This window comes from Bombus affinis, chromosome 6 (genome assembly GCF_024516045.1).
Source record: "Bombus affinis isolate iyBomAffi1 chromosome 6, iyBomAffi1.2, whole genome shotgun sequence".
In the NCBI taxonomy this organism is placed as follows: domain Eukaryota; kingdom Metazoa; phylum Arthropoda; class Insecta; order Hymenoptera; family Apidae; genus Bombus; species Bombus affinis.
This window is the reverse complement of record NC_066349.1, coordinates 17,085,430-17,107,803: the sequence shown is the minus strand read 5'-3', so window position 1 is coordinate 17,107,803 and position 22,374 is coordinate 17,085,430. Positions and strand designations below refer to the sequence as shown.

Here is a 22,374-nt window from a genome sequence, read left to right as displayed (position 1 = left end):
TGTGCCGCAACACAGGTGTGTTTAAGTATTATTTGGATAGAGCGCAACGACTGGTATATCTGTATGATCGCGAAGAGTATTGTTCTTCGTTTTAAAAAGTTTCGACGAACTTTTGAGGAGCGTTCTGGTTCTTCAGTTTAGGCAGGAGGAATTTCTTTGACGAGAAGCTTTTCAGAAAACGGATGGGTTTCTTGCTGGTCGTTTTCGTCGCTCTTTGTCAACGCTACCGCATTCTTTCCTTGATTTGCCGTGTTTCTGCACGAACGCCAGCATGGCTTCCGGTTCGACGCGGAAATTGTGCCGTGCGAACGTTCGGTGGTACCTAGGGTACATCGAGGATGAACAAAATTTACAAACGATCGTATTGTCTTCGGCATCTAGCTCTCAAGAATTGGCAAAGACGATTGAAACGTATATCGAACACTTGCCAATTGTTTTTCGTATCCTGTGACATTCGTAGTATAAATTATAATTCCTTTTTAATCAAACCAATACAAGAGAATTTACGTTAGTCCGTAGATGTTGATCTTAACGAGAGTCACGCAATTGTAATAATTGAAACACGATATGGCGAAGATAATAATTATGACGGATAGTTTCAGGTTTTAATTTCGATCTTCGTTTTCTCTGTTTGAGAAACAAATTGAGGAAGAAAGCAAATTAACACCGAATTGTCTTACCAATGGTTCCTTCGTCCTCGTGCGATATTTACGATCATTCTCATCCGGTTTTCCCTCCGGCCAGCCAAATTCTTGGTTAGGATTTCCGTTTAATTCACCGAGAGAACCGTTCTGTCGACCGATTCAATCGGTTGAAAGGAGCCGATTGGTTTCCACGAGTAATCCCTGGTCGCGCAGATCGCTGCAATTCCGCGGACGATTGGTCTGGAATTCAGAGGAGGCTTCTTTTCCCTTGATTTTTCCGCTGTTTCTTCGATTCATCCATCGATTTCGTTTCCCTCTCGCCCCTGTATCCCATTTGATAGCATCTAGAAGGCAACAAATTTCTATGAAACCTTCCTGCCTTCTCTAAAAACCTTCCATTTCCGATCTTTAACCACCGCTGTCGTCGTCTTGCGTTCCATTTATGAAAATTTTTTGATATCGGTGGAAGAAATTTATGGAAATATTAAATATCGTACGACGTCATATATCAAGTAAAATCGAGCAGTTTTCTAGAGAAAGGACTCGTAGGGCGTAAGAGGATAAATCGAGTATAAATAGCGTAGCAACTTTTATTCAGATTTATCCTAATTTTCGAATATTAGTTTGTAATTATAACGACGCTTGAACAAATTTGTTATCTATACATTCTCATTATCGTATACATTCTTTTATAATATCCAATTGCTTGACTGTCTTTTAACGTACCGAAATAAATATTGCAATTTGTAGAGACATCCTGGTATTTTATTAATTTAACGCATGTAGTTTTGCCAATTAAATAAAGTTTAGATGCTATGAAATATTCGAACGTTAGCGCGAGTCACCGTATTTTTAATAATATTTCAATGTTTTACATCAGACAAGATTAATGGAAATATATGTTGTATATTCGTCGATTTTATCAGCAGTGATCGTTAATCAACCGCGTATCAATTAATTAGAGCGTCCAACTACAAACAAGCCTTGCTTTAAGGGAAGATTCCGTTTTTCTAGGCAAAGGGGAGGAGAATCGAGGGGATGGGTTTCGCTTCGATGACACACCCTCTTCAAGCCGCTCCATAAATTGCAGGGTAATCTTTCCCTTCGGTGAAAAGGAAAAGCCCTGTGCTTTTATCCGCGACAGACGGCTTTCTTGCTGCCTGTTCCGGTTCGACGAGCCGATCGAACAGCTTCCAGCTGTTTAATTAAAATCATTTTAATTGCGAGAATGGAGTCTCTGGTGCTTTCCTTTGAAACTACACCTTGGACGGGCCCTCGGTGATAATGAGGCGATTAAAAGAATCCATTTTATAGCGCTCTGATGCTTCAATGGAGTTGCGCTACTACGCGCGTTTTATAATCTGAAAATTTTACGTCTTGGGTGAAAAGAATTGGAGTTTCAAATATCTGATATACTTAGACCTCGATCGTTAAGGCTTAAATTAGAAATTGCAATTTTTATTAATTTATTATTCAATGCCAACTCATCCGAAACAGCGATCAAAGTCTACAAAATAAAACATAAACGTTGTAATCGCTCGAATAATTAAATTCTCCTCGAACTCCGAAGTTCTTTTACGTTGTATCCATATTTTGCAAATACGAAACACCGAAATATAAAGGCATCGACGTTTCTTCCGCGATGCAGTAATTTTCGAGTCGATAATTCAACAGATCTTGTTTCTTTCAAACTTCGAAGATATCCAGACGGTTCTCGTGAAATAAAAAGAAAAACGGCGGACAAGTAAATAGCAAAGAAGAAGCATCCTTTGAGTCGATTGAACGGGAACGTTAATCAACGCGCTGGCGTGTTTATCTCGTCGGTCTTTTTTCTTGTCGGCGGAAATCGACGTGACGGAAATTGTGTGTTACGAATGGCGAGTTCCGACTGCAGGCCGTTTGAAGCGTCGGATTAATTTTTGGTCGACCAGTGGAGACAAGATCGTGCTTTTTCCCGGCGAACAGTCACCGAAAGGCAGACTTAATTTCGTTTACGTGCTCTAATGAAATGAAATCCTTCTTCGCTTTTTCCGGTTTTTTTTTTTACGATGTAGAAGAGAGGGTTCATCTTCTCTGTAACCATTTCCAATAGAGAAATAAACAAGTACGCCTCGAAGTAAATACGTTTAATGAGCTTTCGATGCGAAAGAGTCGTTAATATTTAATTAACCGTCCGTTGTCTTTTAACGAAGCGAACAAAAGCATTTTCTATATTTTTCTAATCCGTTCAAGCTTTTACAAGCGAATCTCTTTTTGTCTGTAGAAGAAATTCCACGCTTTATGTCGTATGTTGTAAATACTTATTTCTTGCGGAGAGTAAAGTAGGTTAAGGTTATCATAACTTATAACTAGTTCGATTCGTCGTTTTATCCTCTAAGTACTTCACAACCGTACAGAAAATGAAGCGGTAAAGAATCCGCACAATTGTTCGAGTGTACGAAAAACGTACGAAGTTCTAAATTAACCGGGCGAGGTTTGTTCGATTCGACGAGTCCTCGAGAAGCAATCCAATACGAATACACGAGTGTTTCGAGTACGAGTGGAGGTAAAGGAAAGAAAGGAACGATCGATGGAAACGTTGGATTAATTTCAACTCGGCAGTGGGTTGAAAAAAGCAAAAGGAAATTGCAAATCGTTAATAAAATCTTGAAAAAGTGTATTCAAAGGAGAAAAGATTAGATTGAAATATTTATAAAAGAAATTGTCGCGTCGTTTCCTTTGTTATTTATTTTCCTTTGTTTTCCTTTGTTATTTATTTCGTTCTATGTAAAATGGTTCATCGATGCATCTACTTTATATTAATTCGTCCGAAGCGTCAGATTACAAATGCATTCAATGGTAGGGAACGATTAATTCGCTGGGTTTACGCGTGCAATTATAACACAGTGTATGCATAATCGTTTAAAATTTGTCATAACTTTCGTTACGGGAGGATGGTTGTTCGTTTAAACGATTGAAACGATGATAAACGATAATATTAATATGGTAATCTGGAGTTAAAAGGTGATGCGTTTGTATTTCTCGTCGACCTATTGAAATTTGCATATTCTATACAAACATATCGCACAACATATCGTAGGTAGATATAACAAATATTTAAAGTTCCATAGAAAATAAAATTCTACGGAAAGTCTGTTTTCGAATCTGAAACATTCGAGTCGCCATTCGCTTGTTTTAATTATTTTCTTTAATTATTAATTTCAAGTGTTCGCAACTCCTCGTCAAAGAGAAGAGAAATAAAACGAACGGAAGATAAATACAGCGAATGAAAGAAGTAGATATAACGGAATAAGATAGGGATAAATAAAATTTAAAAAGTTAAATAAATATGCCAGAAAAGAACAGATACAATAAGCGAACAAAGATAAATAGAATAAACTATACGAAGCATGAACGAAATAACAAATTTAAATAAACGAACAAATCTAATAGATATAAAGGAAGAAAACGGAAGAAAAGAAGTAAGAAAAATATAGAACAATCTTAAAACTGTATCCAGTTTGAAGATTGTTGAGGTTGAGGTTGACTGATTGAAGAACGAGTGGATGAATTTGTAATAGAAAAGTATATTGAAATAATTGAAGGTATAAACTTATGCTGATTCGAATCCTTACTCTCTTGGCGTTACTAGACAATGGAATGATAGGAAGCACGTTCATATATTTATAGCAAAAGGACATTACAAAAAAAGTTAACCTTACAGCTTTGGCTAGAGACTACAGGGAACACAAATAGAAATTTGTTTATTAGTTCCTTTGTTCTTACACTTTGCAGCCCAAAACATAATGTATATTCAAGGGTATAATAATATACGCCTCTTCTTATTTAGAATATTTCTGCGTAATAGCAGTCTCCAGGTCACGGATATACATAAATAAAGATGTAGAGTTTTTCACGAAGTAGTTACTTCAACGAAGATAAATAAATATATCGAAAGTCACGTTTTGACCTGCCCTGTTGCAAGAATCAATTTGCCTCTCTCGTAACACGCTGAAACTGCGGTCGCGTAGCTCTTCAACGTTTTACCAAGTGAAATATAATCCTTGAAAATCCAGACTTCGGTTTTGAAGCGGGGCCAAGAGGATGGACTGCTGTCCGACGAGAACGCTCGAGGCGTTTCCATCCGACGCGACGTGAAGTGCCGTCGCATCTCTGTCACGGGACGGAGAGGATAATCATGGCCGGCTGTCCGGCTTTTATTGTGATTTACGCGATTGGCGCGATACCGACCGGCTTTATTTTCGGTCGGTCAGCCACCATCGGTTCCCTGGCCGCTGTGCCAATTTGTAATTAATTACGAAACAATCGCGTCACTATTTAAAGATTATAATAACGGGATCACCGCAAACAGTTGGAACGCGCCGCGCATCCCTTATCACTTCTATTTCTGTCGTTGTGATTTTCTATCGCGATACACGATTTCATACGTACGCGGTTATTTAGATCACGCGTCTCAAACGCTATACCATATCCCATCTTCTACGTTCTACGTCGTATCCTGCATCGTGTATCCCAAAACCAATACTCCATTTTCCGTAACTACTAAGGCAAACGTATTCAAAAGTTGCGCGTTACACCTCACCATCTCCATTCCACGGTATTCGCATATCCTACATCCAATATCCAGAATCTAATACCCATTATTCCATATGCATTATTTCAGGCCCGTTCCACGGTTCGCGATGTTCCATCCCACATTCCATATTTTATACACCTTATCTCATACCCTGTACCCCATAACTAGTATTGCTAACTCGTGTACGTATTTTATCTTACTTCCCACACTAAGGCTCTCCATTCCATATCTCATGCCCAATTCATATTCTCTTTTTCATATTCTATAACCCACATCCAGTATCCCTAGAAAATATCTTTTATCTCTACCTTCGCGTCGCATACTCGTCTTACGTCTGACACGGAATTATTGAACTGGTATGTGGAAAACGGGATGTGGGACTGAAGATAATGGGTGGAAAATCTAAGGAATGGAGTAATGGAATGAAATAGAGAAGATTGGATGTGGGATGTTGGTATCGGATTTTGTATATATGATATCCATGGATATGGAGAATTAGAGAATAGAATTCAGGATACGAGACGTGTAAAATACGTATATAGTTGATATTTGTTATTTTCTATCATTTTTCTAAATAGTTTCTGTAAATTTCAGATCAGGAAATTCTGCACGTCAACTGCTAATTGTTGGAAATTGTTTCTATAAATTGCGAAGCTAGTTCAAACGTAATTACAAGCCAATATCCTAACGTCTATGAATGTTTGCGTAAAAAGTCCCAACGAAAATTTATCATTAGTTTAAGACAAAAGCTCATTCGGCTGTCTCACGTGTAAACGTACGTTGTACCTGTCGTACACGCTCCGCACGTGTCGTAACGAAACTTCCTCCGCGTTCAGATCGTTCTTCGACGATTCAATTCGATTTCCTCGAACATTCCGCTAGCTATGAATCATACTGCGAGATCAACTCGAGCTTCGGCGAATTGTGGAGAATTACGTGGTTGGTCGCTTGGAGAGACGAAGTTGGTTTATTTCTGCACAAGTTTGGATTTACATAGCGAGGTCGTTGATTCAGGTTGCAAGGAATATACAAGGCTGAAGGGACGTGATTTATCGTTGTTGTGAGAAGGTGAACGATCGTTTGATCACGGTAAAGAGGTGTGTCGAACGACAGTGTGTAGACTGGGCGATGAATTAACGAGCGATCGATTAATCAGGATATAAGGATCGAGACAGAGTCTAAGTTGCTTTCTACCACAGCCTGTCGATCAATCAGCATAAAATTATTGTTAAACGAATGCTTTTACATGCCATTATCGCCAAAGTTTATGCGCCAATCGTCTGTCGCGTGTCGGAATATTAATTTAATTGCACGAATTCGATTATTTTAAACATCTTTATTTCGACTCATCGTAATTCTTAAACTTACTACGCTTTACAGAATACCAAGGCTAAGGAATATTTCGACGTATCTTACCTAATAAGTCGAAATCTTTCGAGCAAAATAATCGGTTCCCAAAATTGTTAAATAGATGGAACCAATTAATTCGACTATTTAATCGAGGATTTGTTGCGCGATTTATGTACAAGACGTTGTCGTAATTTAAACAGGACTTTCCATAAAGGTAAATTTAATTAGAAGGTGATGCTTGCTTATTTACAGGCCTGCGGAAAGTGTACCCTTACTACTTCACCTTCACCACGTTCACGAAAGGAAGATGGGTGGGTGAGAAGATCCTCGAGGTATTCGCCAGAGAATTTCGAGCACATCCGGCAGAAGAATACGAACGTTGCATTCGTGCAGGCACTTTGACGGTGAACTATCAAAAGGTGGACGTCGATTACAGATTACGACACAACGATCTGCTGGCCAACGTCGTCCATAGGTAAAAAAGCTCTATACCTTCCACTTTGTTGCTCGTTGATTGGAAAATTGATCGTTAAAAATAGTATCAAATTATCGGGAATATTCTCGAGACATAATCATTTTATTATCGCTCATAAGCTTGCAATTTCTGAATGGCGATCAAACACGACGGTATCCTCGGAGAATTTCTCTCTAAACGATAAGATAGTCAATTATAATCCGTTGCTTCTGGCATATGCTAGTCGATGTGACTTCATTCGGACATCGTCGTTGTCGAATGGAACAAGAAACATTCGAGTTAAATTCTATTTAATGGAAGATGATAGATCGGAAGAAACGTAGAGGAAAGATAAGAAAAAGTAGGGATCCCTGTCCGAAGTGACTTACGTTACTCGACGTTTGAAACCCGGCAATTGTACAGGACGATTCTGTAAACTGGGACGAGATAAAACTCTTTTCCGAGCGGAACAGGAGGGGGAGGGATTGAATGGCTTAACGAGCACTATTTTTCTATGCTTCCAGACTTTCCTCGAATGCAACTCGCACGTTCCTTTTCTTCTTCGTCGTCTTTTTTCTTGCGTGATATTATGTATCCCTTAATGAATCCCTTTTAATGGCATCCCCTCGTTATTCTACAAGCTGTTGAATAGTTCGCGAAAACGATAACGACGTATTCGCAGAAGTTTATAGAAAAATACAAAAATACGTTTATCAAACGTCCGACGACCAGTTTCATTTTCATTAAAGATTCGAAAGTCTGGCACATTTTACTTTCATTGGAAATTCAAAGCTCCGAGATATTTTATTCTCGTTACAAACTTAGGAATCTTTCACGCAAATCATATCAAAAATAACAAAAAGTTTAAAGATTGATCTTGTCGCAGATTAAAACTCTAAAACAATATTTTATATACAGAGATCGGAAATATTCTGTACCCTATCGTAGTCAAGATCGATCGCCGCGTAAAGAATTCTATCGATGATTCGTATCGACATAATCTGTGACCGAGCACGAAGAAAAAAGCTTCGGTCTTCAGTTCTGAAATCAAAGATAAATTCCTTCCATCTCCATTGACAGACCTCTTCCGCTCCCTCGTTCTTCCAACAATCAGGAGAAAATTAGAATTACGCGGAAATATCTTTACATTTCATTTCCAGTTCCTGCCGTCTCAAAATTCATAGATCCCTCCGCTCCCCCTAATAACCGAAAGTCGAACGATCTTCCCAGCCAATAATCCCGAAAGAAGGTATTATCCTATCTTGACTGAAATCGGTGGCAGACCGTCACCGGATGAAAGAACAAGAACGGAAATCGCTGGCACAAGTGTTCCCAAGTGCGAATAACAAGAAACCGGCGCGTTATCCTCACGTTCACGGTGGAACCGCAGGGTGGAGTGTTCCGCGATATCCTTGGCACGGATATAAAGGAATCTGTGTCTCGCCGTTAAACGCGCCATCGCTCAACCAGGTTCCTATTATCAGCACGGTTATCGTGTGCCACGAGATTGCGATTCTTGCAGCGGTGTTTGAATTTCAAGGACAGCAGTGAAAAAGAGAAACAGCAGAGAGAAGAAAGATTCGGTGGACACGTTTTTACATGTACGGCTATGTAGCAAAATATCGAGAACAGTTGGTTCATTTTGGCAAAACATATAATTGAATTATGAGATTATGCGTAAAATTTGTATATTTCTTCGTTTATAAAATTCTATAATATCGTTTCTAATACTGGATACGAAAAAAATATTGAGACTATTGTCTATTTTCTACAAGATGTGACTCAATTATGAAATTACGCGCTGCATATTTACGTAAAATTCGTAAATCTGTTGAAAAATTAATTTGATATTTGAGCAAGGTTACACGAAAATTAAGTCAATCGTACGTGACTGCACGAAATTCAAGGCTGAGGATTTTTTTATTGTAAAACGAACCGAGAGAAGGATCACGAAATTTCATCAACGTCAATGTTTCAAGAGATATCAGTTAAGATAATCCACGACAAACAGCAAGAGAAATATCGTTCCAAATAAAAGTGAACCGTTCTGCCACTATTCACCGTTTTATTTATGTAGAAGAAGCGAAGCAATTGGACAACTGAGCGATTTAAGCGATATACAGAAGTCGTATAGGAAACCTTGGAAAAATAAAACTACAAATATACATACATAGACATCAAAGAAATACACAGAATCCATGTTTAGGACGTATCGTCGATTATGAGAAAAAGATAGACCTTGTAAGATTATAGAAATTATGGCGAATTACGAGACAAATTACTTTAGTTTGATTCGAACATCCTTTTGGCTCGAATAACCCTATCTTACTTTATTCGCACAAACATTCGCGGTCTCTCTATGGTCCATTAAAAATAGCGATTCGAGTCTGCGTTGCGATCGAGAAGGAAAAGAAAGTGAGAAATTGGATGGAGATCGCGAGCTGTCTCGTTCCGAAGATAATTGTATTCGATAAGTGTCCCGATTTTGAATAGACGTTCTACACATCGACCTGCTTCCATGTTGGACTCGTTTCTATAGAGGTCTTTAATGATGCTTTTAATGATACATCTCTTCGGTCTTGAATATCAATTTTTAAGCGCGTTGCCGCTAATTACCCGGCTTGCTGACCGACTTACAAACGTATTAAAAAATTTTCCGTGAAAATAACCTTCTCGTTATAACGAGAAAATGTTACGTTTATACAATTCTTACATATTGTTTCGCTGCTTGGTCTTTAAACGATCTTCAAAGTACAAACTAAACAGCGTGCAAGAAATCATTTTGTTGATAGAAATTTGTTCAACTTCGAACATTCGAGGTTCGTGCATTTCTACTTCTTTTAGATGTTATCTTCGAAGTTTCTACGTAAATGTTAATCGATTCTAGCTTCATAAGCATAATATTATCTACTTATTATTCTTGGAACATATCCAATTTTCTTTTCATCCAACACTGCAAGAATATGCTTGAACATGCTCGAATATGCAAATACCATTTCTTGTACATGCAAATTAATTCGATACACCGATCAGATCGATTAGCAGGAATCAAATAGCGATAAATCGAATAATAAGAGAATTATCGCCGTTTTTCTGAAAAGTGACTCTTATGTAAAATCGTTCTTCTCATCCGTTAGGATCCATCCATTTTCTCGGGGTCGATGAATTTTCTTATAACCAACTCATCGAACGAAATAATTCGGAAAATAATTTCGACGTTTGCAGAATTTACGAGCTTACGATATTCGTTCGCCGTTTCTATCCTCCTTGTGCCATATCGTTTTCTTGGTGAACGGAAACGCGGCTAATTAACTCGTCCGTCGAATAAAAAAGTTTCCTCGAGGTCGCCTCGTGTTTCATTCTTCCATCTAGAATATTAACCTTCGTTCTTTTATTAACCATTTGATTTGCATCTAAATCGCGTGACATTGAATTTATTTCATCGACTACGTGGATTCCTTTCCTCGGTCACGCATAATATTCAGGCCAGTGGCGCGAAACCGAGCGCGTTCGCTGCCTCGTGTGCAACGCCTGCCATTTTAATCGCCAGACGAGAAGCCACATGGTACGCCCGCGGCGTAGAAATCGCGACTGCTTCTCGCAATTGCACAAAAGGCCTCCTCGATCAACAGGAAAGCCGTTCCTCGCGGGTGAAGGTCTCGAGAATAGATGATTCGGGTCAGCCTGTTACTCGTCGCGGACAATAAGACGCGGATACTGACGTCACTCTCGATGGAAAGATCGTTTTTGAACGATAAGCACCGTTAATTGCCGTTGCATTCTTGGATTAATTGCCCGATGCCGAGGCCGCCATTCTCCGTTACTTCGTGCAAGATTCTTTGAAAAAAGTCTCGACATCGTCGCCCGGATGTGTCTATGCCATTTAAAATTCATCGTAGGATCATCCGTTTCGTCCGACATCGCTTGATTTTAAAAGTGATTTTCTTTGAATTACGATCGTTTGTATTTACAGTGATTTACGTTCAGTTTCACATTTGTTGATAGCGAGAGTCGTTAAGGCGTCAAAATTGAAAGACTCTTCTCCGAGGAATTTCCCAACGATCGAGTAGATACGTACGGACAGAGATATCGATGCGTGTCTCTCGGCTCGCCGAAGCTGAATTTTTGAACAACACTATGCTGCACCGACAGATTCGCGAAACTCGCGACTCAACGTTCTCGAGTTAATGCTCTTTGCTCGATGCTTGCAGAAACTTGATATCGCTCGACGAGTTAATGCTATCTGGTCGCTTAATCTCCGTTCGGCAACTTGGTCGTTTCAAAATCCTCGTGCAACGAGGCAACTTCTAATTTCGCCCGTCACTTTCGCGAACGAAGAAAAAGTCGTGAAAGACTTTAACAGGTTTTCTTTGTGGATGGATTTGGTCGTGAAAGAACGTCTTACGATGATGCAGATGAAACATCATAGAATTTTCGTAAAAGGACTACAATGTGAAATCATGCGATTAAAAGCACGCGAGTTTTAATCACCAAAGCATAAATCCGGAAAGATCCGAAACGAGGCAAGATGCTTTTGAACAAAGAAAATCAATTACCTGCGCGTACTTTTGCGCAAGATGTATCTATATATTTTTTATTCTTGACTGCATTTTTCCCCTCGTTCTAGCCACGCTGCCCGTAACTTGGGATTTATCACTGCAATAAATATTCGCAATTGTATCGTGAATTTCAAGTAGAAGCCAGTTCGTACAAGGAATAGTCAAACATCAGGTTGAGGACCAAAGTTTCGTGGATCGCGTAACAAGAGGGTGACGTTAATTCCGTCCATTTACGGACGAATTTCGTTTGCTCCCCGGAGGGAAAGGAACAGAGCGAGCTACAGGTGCAAGATCAGGCGGAACGTCAACTGCGCTTTAATCACGTTTAGAGTGTTCCTCGAGCAGTTTATTAGAGCTCGGCTTTTCGACGCTTATTATTCCGTACGATGTTTAACGAGCGAGCGTTTCAGCTCTGTCTTCTGCTCGCGTTCCGACTGTATCAGCGACAAAGTACTTTTTAATGACGGATGACTACATTGGAATACATATTTTTCATCCAAATGCGTATAACTATGACGCTGCTGGATGAATAATCCCAAGGTTATCGTATTTTACTATTTCTACATTCTCTCTGTTCAGCATTTCATAAAACTTTTGATTTCATATTATTATTCGAGATAGTGAGATATTTGGCTGATAAATTAATAATAACGTAAATAAAAATATCTTTTTATTTGGATGATTGAAATAATGGCTGAACGATGAATAAATAACGTACAAACATGGCCAATATATTTGATTCAACCATTAAAACGAAGGAAAATAACAATATCTGAAAAAGTGTCGTGAAAGGTATCGTAAAAAAGTACTCAAGGATATCTGGGTTAATATCGACTAACTTTTATACGAAACTTGTTTATCCTTGAATATGCTTGTCGTTTTTCGAAAAAAAAAAGTATTATGGTTAGCTCGATAAAATCAATGTACTTAACATGTAGAAACGTATGGTAGATACATTTTTTAAATTGTCTGAAAATTTTCTTCGAATTTCTCTTAAAGAAGGAGAAGTTCATAAAACGGTATAAACATAATTCGATGCGTGGCGTTTACATGTTTTCCGACATCTAGTCGATACCGGGATAACAGTGACTCGAATTTACTATCCCGCGACTCGTAAATTGGATTGACCCCATAAACGTGCCCCTACTCTCTACATTTGCATGCTTTTATCAGAATCTATTGCTCGAACGGAATCAGTTTCGTTCAACTAGATGCGTCCTCTACCATTTAACCAACAATTCCATCGGCAATCTATACTTCTTTCAACAGACACGTACTTGCACCGATCGCGTTCTTTTACGCAATTTTTCCCTCTTCTTCCCTCAATTTTTCAACATTCGAATATCTCTACCGTCGAGCTTTTTACTTTTTGTATTTTTTAACATCTTCTAAATTTCGAATTCTCTAGATTTTCGAATTCTCAAACTTGAAACAATCATCGGCGTTTCCCTATCGTCTAAACGCAAAAAGCGTACGTGAACAGGGGAATATCAACCCCTCGACAATGTCCTCTCGTGTTGTCGCAGACTCGATTAAAAACAGCGAGGATCCCGAGATGCTGCTGTCCGCCTGTATTCCCAGAGAATTTGCATTTCATGAGGACACCGAATTAGTTTCCGCATGCATTAGTCGGCTATTGGATGGACACACGATATTGTAAGACGAGACACGAGCCAGAAGCCCTGGAGGATCAGCTCGAAAATTGCGGAAAGATTAATTGTTCGTTGACCGAATTTATTTATGCTCGTCCCGATGATAAATTGTTCCTGTCACCTGTCCCGCTAGAGATTCTTTTCAAACACATCTCGATTTGTTGTTGAGAAAAATTTAACAGAGTCTTTATGGAAACGGAGGCTATATTTAATTCAATTCGATTCAGTTCAATTTGATTTAATTTAATTTAATTTAATTTATTGATCTAACGGGTGACAATAAAAGATTAGAGCACAATTTGCACGCGATATTAATGATTACTCCATGTGTAGTTAGATTGAAGATGAGGAGAGTATATGTTATGCCGTGTGCTTTAACACGCTGTAGCAAGTGAACATTGAAAATATAAAACTTTTGCGTAAAAGTTGACAAACGTTGACGGCAAAAATTGATAGAAACATCGAGATAGAACGATTAAAAATTCGCATAAGCTGCTCGTTGTCGTTTCGGTTCACAGTCAATAGGATTCAGACGGCCGACACGTTCGTCGATAATAAAATTAAATGTCGAGCCTTTAATCTTGCGGAGCGCGATTCGACGAAATCGGCAAGCGCCAGAAATATCGATGGATTCCGACGTAATATTTGCGGATCCATCGAAGTTGGAATTCCCAGTTTATAACGGGGCGACGCTTTTCCAATACGGATCGTGCGATTTCGTTCGAATGGCTTTCATAATTTACATGCGTACGCACGCGTACGTATATACATGTACGATCGAAAAGACGACGGTTCTACACGAAGAAACGAGTCAAAAGCATAAACCAGAATATTTCGATAACAGGCTTCGCTTTCCAAAAAATCGGTTTTAACTTCTTTCCATTTGTACGTGCGTGTACGCCTAATTTATATTTCATTGAAGCATAATTCCAAGGTAGAATGGCCAATTATTTCTGCCAGTCGTATTCAAATATTTTCCAATCTCTTATTCGTTCTGTCGAATAACGGACAACTTGAAATAAAATATACGATAAATTTAATCGCTCTAGAAACTGACGTTCTTAAAATTATTTTCCTATTAAATGTTAGGTCATCCCATAAGTTCGTTCCGTTTTTCGAGCGGTTATATATGTTAAGATCGTTTACATATTTTTCAGTTTCATGAAAAAATGTAATCCCCCACTCGTTGTACAACTTCTTCCCATTTTTCAAGTGCATCGGTTCCTTATGTTTATAAATCGACACGTGAAATGTATACACAAAAGTCGGTACGAACTTATGGGATGACCTAATAATAATAATAGTGCCAAAGAAATTTCTTTGAATCGTCTTAAAAGCGTTTTAATGGTTTCTTACGTTTTTACGAATATTTTTCATTACCGTTTCTGTGTTTCATTTCATCAGATACTCGAACGACCGTTTGTTTTAATTACCGCATGTTTTAATCGAACGCCTCCTGCATGTGCATACTGTGTATCATTTGAAAACGGACGTACGAAGGGACAAGTAGTTCGGGTAGAAAATAAAAAACACGCGGTAAAAGTAAAATTATGTCGGGACCAGTGATTGAACGTTTCTGTTTCAAAATCCTCTTTGAAGCATGCATTTTATGGGACGACGCGACAGCTGATTCGCAGCGGTTGGTCGAATAGAGAAAAGTTTTCATGGTCTCGTGGCTATCGATCCATGTCAACTTCAAATTCATTTTTTTACCTATGTATGCGTATACAAGCTTCTGTGGTGGCCCAATATTTAACATCCATTATTATCTCGCCAGACGGTTCTTAAATTTCTCGTACCATATTTTTCCCTCCCCTCGTCGAATTTATCCGTCTTTCCGTTTCTCTGCTCGATCGTCAAACATTACGATCCAATCAATTCGCAACTTGAAATGTCCTGAATAATTGCCTCGCCTCCACTCTATCGTTAAATGCGCAATTGCAAAATTCGAGAACCCGCAAAACCTACGAAACCTCTCAACCCGTGATCGATACTCTACCTAAAATTATCTCCCCTTGAATTCGCCGCAATTATTCGATTATTCCAGTTTACGAGTTACCGTTTCGAAACTGCTGCCGAAACTTGTTTCAAAACTTGTTCCTCCTCGGAGCTGAATTCCTTTAGTCTTCAGATTACAACAAAATCTTGGATGCAAAAGGAGGCAAGAGAGAGAGAGAGAGGTGACGTAACAGCTTGCTTAACGAAGCTGGTTGGCGTTGGTTAATCCTCAAAGATAGAGGGTTAACGGCATGCACTGACGTCGTTGGTCCGCTGGTAAGTCGAATTGAGTGGCAAGGGATGGGTCGAGCGTGTTGCGGGTCGAGGACGAAGCTGAAGCTCGGTGACAGGTTGATTTATTAGCTCGGACCGGGTGCACGATGATATCTGCAAGGATCGCGAGTCGCTTGTTTTTCGAGCTACACGGTATCCGTTACTCGCGAAGAAGCAAGAGCTTGATAGGTAGGCCTGGTGCGAGATCGTAGATATCGACCCTTCTGAGTTTCGACCTTTTGCACACGCAGCCGTTCACGCATCGCTCGTCTAGGGGATCGATCTTCGTTCTAGTAACTTGCTGCTCTCGTCCTGAATCGAGTTAAGCCTGGAGTGTATTTAACGCTGGAATTGAAATTTTCCGAATAACGGAAGCGCCAAGGGTTTACAGGCTACCGTGTAATTTTCCTGCTTCGATACTTCCGATAGGAAATTTAAACAGTAGCAAAATTAGAAAAATGTCGAAGATTTTGTATAGTGGATTTTTTTCCAGTTTTATGCTTGAGCGTTAAACAATTACGTCGAGTCTACTACGTTCTTCGAACCATTGTCGATCGAATCGTATTTTTCTATCGGTGAAAAGCTTCTTAAATTTGGAGAAAATATAAAAGAATTATTGCTCGTCGATTATATTGCAATCGCTAGTACGTTCTGTATATTAACTCGGGCACCACGTTACATATCACGGGCGTGTCTCGTATTTTCTCATTCACGCGCTGTCATAAAGCAACGAAGTAGTTGATCGCGTCATTGTCGCACAAAGATCGCTCGTCAGTACCTTCGCGACTCCTCGACCAACAGGAGAAAATCAACGAGCACGAACAGATACACCGTTCACAAAGGGACTCGACACAGGAAGACGAAGAGTTTCTTCTTTTCTTTTCCGTCCTTTCGCTCCTTTTCTTTCTCCTTTCTTCTCTTCCTAGCTTCTTTCCTTTTTTTTTTTTTTTTTTTTTTTTTCAAACGTTAAAAAATATCCCAAAGCTCGTTTCGTGCTTGTTCCGTAACGGTTTACCCGCGCCCGTTCCGGTCAAGTCGCTTTTGTGCCATGTTCCTTCGATTTGCAGAGTATTCCGTGGGAACTCCGGCCTCATTGTCCCGTCTACGTTTCTCTGTTCGCTGTGCGCCTCGAAAATGGAGGAACGAGCGCGCGCGGACTCGATGTATCGTGCCTCCATCGGCACTACAAAAGGAAATGACCGAGAAAGGACGGATTGAGAAGAATGAAATCGCGGATTTCGCTTCGAATCGGCTCCCTTTCCTCCCCACTTGTTTCAAAATTGCGCGTTTTGTTCGCCGAGGGTCGTTTGTCCCGTGACGATTTTTTAAAACGGTCATTGTTTGTCCGACAAACGTCGAAAGAATGGCTTCGGATTGGCCGATACTTGTAAATATATTGCTGCTCGGATTGATAATAATTAGTGGCTTTCTTTCTTATCGTATATATTATTATTGCCTCAAATTATACAATTATCTATCATTTGTGTAAGTCGAAGGTGAAATTCGATGAAAAGCTTGGTACTTTCGCAACGTTACTCCAGTGTATTTACGCGATCAATTTTCTCCCATCTTCGATCACATTCCTCCTTATTTATACCAATTAATATTAACTATTATCGATATCGTCTGATAACGTACGATATTCTAATTATTACGTATAATTATTGGAATTAACACGCGGTACGAACACGTCCGTAAAAAAGGAAAACGAAAGACCTACGGAGGAGAAAATAAAAATATGGTAATCCGAAAAGGTTACAGAGAATGGAACTTTGTAAAAATAAAATTCTAAAAAGAGTCGACATATCCCTCGCGTGGAAAAGTACTGGACGGAGAAAGAACCGGAAGAGGGCTGTAAAAACACGCCTAAAAGCCGTGCCTTAAATGAGATAACGAATGAAAGTTGACGATGCAGGTATATCCGCGAAACGGCCAAAGCCAGCGAAAACCGGTAATTCGACGAAATTCACCGGGATATTTTACCGTGGTGGTTAGCAGTGGAACATTTTCTAGCGAGAGATGGAATTTCCAGACAGTGGACGGAATTACGAGGGAAGGGCGTAAATTCAAGGGTTGGATTGGCGCACGAGGCAACAACTCCGGAGCCACCAGCCGTGCTCCTCTTCCGCAAGTTCCAGAGCTGGCTGCCAAATTCAGCAACAAGTTCGCTTCCGTAACGGGGCGGTGTACAGGAGATGTCGTGGCTACGACCAAGTCCTTCTCCTCTTCCTTCTCCTCCAGCTTCTGACAGAGGAGAAGCGCCGATGGACGGTTGTATTTCTTGGCAACCACCTCCGCCAAACATTGTCACCGACCCTACGTCAATTTCAAGCAACAAGTACAGTTTCCGTTTAACTTTCCGTGCACACAACCTTCCCCCGGCTCTCGCCGCCATTCTAACCGGTCGCCTTGGCACTCGACCTCGCGTTTCGCGATAACACTTTTGTAGACCACTTATTCAGCGAGCTGGGATATACTCTTATCGCGAAGCCGCGATTCTTATTCCGCTGTGTGGATTAAACGCCGCTTAACAAGTCGGCGAATCTTTATGCAGCTATACGAGTAAAAATAACGTGTTCCAAATGGGGTACCGATAAGGCGGCTACGTCGGACGAAAGAAAGGTAAACCAGAGGAAATGTACGATCGTAATTTTGTCGGATGGAATTGCATTTGATAAAATCAAAGAATAGCCGTACAGCGATGTTCGTGAAAGTATAAACATTTAGCGTATGAAGTTTTATCGATATACGTTGCATCTCGTGGTCGTAAAACCGCCCTAAAATGTTTCATTCTTAAACAGATTCGAGATATGGCGGAACACGCATCAATGAAAAAATTAATTAGCTTCGTGGGAATAAATTAGCAACACGGCAGAAAGTCGCCGTAATATAAAAGTAATAATTTTTGAACTTTCTTTCACCCAACGTCTAAAAGTCACGCCCAGAAGAGTATCGACAGCTAAAGACGATCTTGACGCGGAGTTCTCTGTATCTGTCAAGAACAACTGCAACCATTGAAACTGCTAATAATCTGATTCTCGATTTCCCATTTTGCCCGATCAAAGTAATTGACTACCAAGCAGATGTAGCGCGCAGCTTTGTCCTTTCACGGATCATCCCTGGCGTGCGTTTAATTGCTCCAACCAAAGATTCTTTATCTTCCCGCATTACGGAAGGACCCATCGTTCGTCCAATTATTCGTTACGCCGCAGCTTCTGCAGCTTTTCGGAGCGTCCAAAGGAAGGTTGGTCTTGTTAGACGCTACTCGAATTTTCCACGAACATAATGAAACGTCGATAGGAAGGGAATGAATAATCGGAAAAGCGCGTCCTCCACGCTCTTATTTTACTATTCTGCGTATCCCCTTCTCTCCTTTCTCTTTCCATTCCTTTTTTATTCCTTAAATAATCCGTCCGCTGGAATAAGTAATCGCAGCCAGCTGGTCTCTTACGCTTCGAGTGCTTTCGAATTGGCGTTCGATCGACGGAATTAATGAAAACGTTCGTAGACACGAAAGGTATCTGTGTTTTTTATTCGTGAAACACGAGAGCCGGAGCTTTGTTCTGGAATGAAACACTCGTGGAAGCGAAACAGCATAAATTGAGAACGAAAGGGGATGGGTTGTCTTCCGTTTAGCTGGTTAAATGCGTTTCTAATTCATTGCTAAAGGCTACTCTCGTGCGAAATTGCACGACGTGTCCGACGGAAGCGGATCGTTCGACCACGGAACCGCTTCTGGCTAATTGAATTATCCTACCCAATTTTCCGTGTCGCCAGGGACATGCATGAGGGCGGTTGTCGTAGGATCAGTCGCCCTGCGAACGAGGGCGGAATTAACGCTTCTGATCGCATCCTCTCTAAGTTTTCGCGTATAGCGCTTGACGTAGGTAAAAGTACCGAGAACCTTGCCCTCCTCTTCGTATTCTTGGATTTTTTATATTTCCTGTAGCGTGGATCGCGTGTATCTTGCTTCGCGCTTTTTAATCGTGTTTGATATAAAATATTTTAGTAAAATTATACGTTAATGACTAAGCATTCGCGTCTGGACCAGACTCTCGTTTCCGTTGCGAGGGAAACTTTATACGTTCCATCGATCGTAAGAGCATTTCTTGCATCACGAGACGATCATTAACCCTTTGCACTGCGAATTTTATTTCAATTTCGTTATCGACAGCTGCCAACGCTTTTAGGTGTTTTATTTGAAATTTACTTTGACTAAAAGATAAGACGATTTAAATAAATAAAGGAAGAAAGAAATTCGCTTAAACAACGGTTTTATTCACGCCATTATTGTATTTTGTAATTTTTGAGCGTATGATACATCTTGAAACAATTTCCAAGCCGCAATTCTAGTTTTTTTTTCGCACGTTTCATAAAAAAACGTAGGACTCGACAAAGGAACTCCTGAGATAAAAACTGATACCGAGTCACGCTCGACATAGGAGTGCAAAGGGTTAATGTTCAAAGACTTCCGCTTATTTCCTTAATTATCTGTAGCATTTGTTCGAGACAAGGAAAGTCGCTACTATCTTATCTCGTGCAGAAAATTTCGCCGTTTAATTCAATTTTTGCTGAAAATTTTACCTCGTTATCGTGATAATAAAATAAAATCTTTTTGTCGTTTGTCGTTAATGGTCCATAAGGCGACTGTTAAGTGGAGAGAGGATTGGCAACCGAATTAAAAGGCCGTGTTAGATAGATCGATAGAAATATAAAATTTCCATGGAGAAGCGTCGCGTTAGACGGTCTAGACGCGTCGCCGTGTCGCATCGGCTGACATTTGAAAAGTGCAACACTCACCGTGTTACAACTACGACGCCTTCCAAATTTAACGCGGGTCGCATACCGACGTGACATGCATCTCCAATGAAATATGCACGGCTGTTTCACACGGGTTTAGTCGGTACATCGGTGAAACGGTCTCTCACGAATCGTCGATAAATCGCGCGAGTATTAAATTGACGTTCTTCGATTCTTCATTCTTGTTCACCAGATAAGGTATCGTAAAAATATTACTCAGCGCTATCCGGAACTCGTAATACGGTACTCGTTTATCCTTCAAAATTATTTTTACGGACAAATTATGATCGATTTGATACAAATCGTCGTATCCTCGTATATTTATGTGATTTCTTACAAATTGATATCTTATCGTTAATGGTCATCGATGGATTAAAAGTCGTCCTCTTGAGTAAAATTTCTACGAGATAAAACACTAATTAATCGTCAAAATCCAATGTGAATCATAACAACGTGAAAATATGAATTACAAACCGAGCGTCGTTTGCCAATTCCCAATTCCCAAATATCGCGTAGAATCGTGGAAACATTTCTTACGTATAAGTATTTAAATTCATGACGGCAATAAAGTAACAGTCGGTTTGAACGAGTCGCTTACAAGTACAAGCTGGCGGTATTCTGTAAATCTTTCCGTGGTGTCAGGAGCTATCGTCGGCCAATTATTCGCGATCTCGAAAAGCAGTCGCGCCTAATTATTAGATCACGGCTAGACCGACGTCGAACCTCGTCCCTGAGCTCGAAAAGCATTTTCGTAATTCCGCGTTGTCCGGCCCGACTCCCGAAATAAATCCAGATACTGGTTGTTCGCGGCGGAAACGGACCGGTCGTCCACGGTGAATACAAAATGGAATCCCTCCGAGAATTATACTCTCCGACACTGGATTTTCTCCGACGTTAGTTTCCTTTGAATCCCGAATTAATCGCCGTTAAGTTTCCATTCGAAAATCGTCGAAAGAAATTTCTTACTAATTACGAAAAAACTTACTTCGTTTCGGAATATTTCGTTTCAATTTCTACGCTACGTCTTTCCACGGGATCGAAAACTATCGCCGGAAGAATAAAAATTTCAAACAACCGTTATCTCGCAACATTTCCATATTCTCTTCGAGTTCCCAGCTTTTGCATTATTCCGTTTATTCGTTGCACTTTCGTTCGATTTATTATTCCTTTCCTTTCACGCTACTTCGGCTAAATTTTTAACAATTCACCGACCTCAAACTCATTGCTTGACGGCAGCCTCGCAAACGGGCCACCGAGTTCGATTAGTTCCATCATAACTTGAGCAATTGCGGATCGCACGGCCAAAGGACCTTCGTCCCCGGTTCGACCCCGATAACCGCGGGGCAAACTTGCCGAGATAAGGGATACTCGTGGTCGATTCCGGTGCGGTTATCTGGCGAGGTGGTGAATCGAAAGGTCGGGACGTCGTTTGTCACCCAGAAATCGTGTCCTCCTTCCCTCTAAACTTTGAATCGCTTCCCCAAGCTGGAAGAAACGTGTTAATTTCAACAAAGATCAATCTGTCACCGTTGGAACCATCAACTAACTCTATCCTTCGCGATATTCTGAAAATCTCCGTTTACATCCTCCGGTTCGTCGAATTACATTCGCTTGAAGCTCCCAATATTTTTCATTTCTTTAAATAAAAGCAAGAGTGCGCGAGAAAATTCTAATAGGCGGAAGTTTATTAACTCTTTCAAGGGTGAACTTTTTTCAGACGACGTACAATTTCATTTGTAGCGATTAGCGGCAATGGAAATACAAATTTTCCAATATTGTCGCAAAAAAGATATAACGCAGCCAAATTTAAGATTAATTCGACCAAAAACAACTACATCTGTCGGTTAGTTTGTTAACGTTTAATTTACTAGTACGTTAAAGTACAATATAGCGTGTACTCGATATTAAACGCGATCGACTGTATTCCAGCGTAAATGTTTTAGTTTCCGTGGTTAGTTCGAAATATCCGCGTAATACCGATGCATGAAATTTTCCCGGTTCTATCAGCCACGTTTCACAGAGAAAGCAGACGGAGCGAGGAAACCTCTGCCAATCAAGCTTGATTAGA

The 22,374-nt window shown here is 40.1% G+C and overlaps 2 protein-coding genes across 12 annotated transcripts in view; both read left to right on the top strand.

The window, feature by feature from the left end:
- LOC126917663 (glucose dehydrogenase [FAD, quinone]) overlaps positions 1–22,374 on the top strand; it is a 199,052-nt gene that overhangs the window by 160,549 nt on the left and 16,129 nt on the right. The window lies entirely within an intron of this gene.
- LOC126917667 (pseudouridylate synthase RPUSD2-like) overlaps positions 1–22,374 on the top strand; it is a 171,019-nt gene that overhangs the window by 132,979 nt on the left and 15,666 nt on the right. For all 3 annotated transcript variants that reach the window (XM_050724815.1, XM_050724816.1, XM_050724817.1), the window contains exon 5: positions 6,823–7,045. In XM_050724815.1, the coding sequence (XP_050580772.1) occupies positions 6,823–7,045 (223 nt within the window). The remainder of the gene's footprint in view (positions 1–6,822; positions 7,046–22,374) is intronic.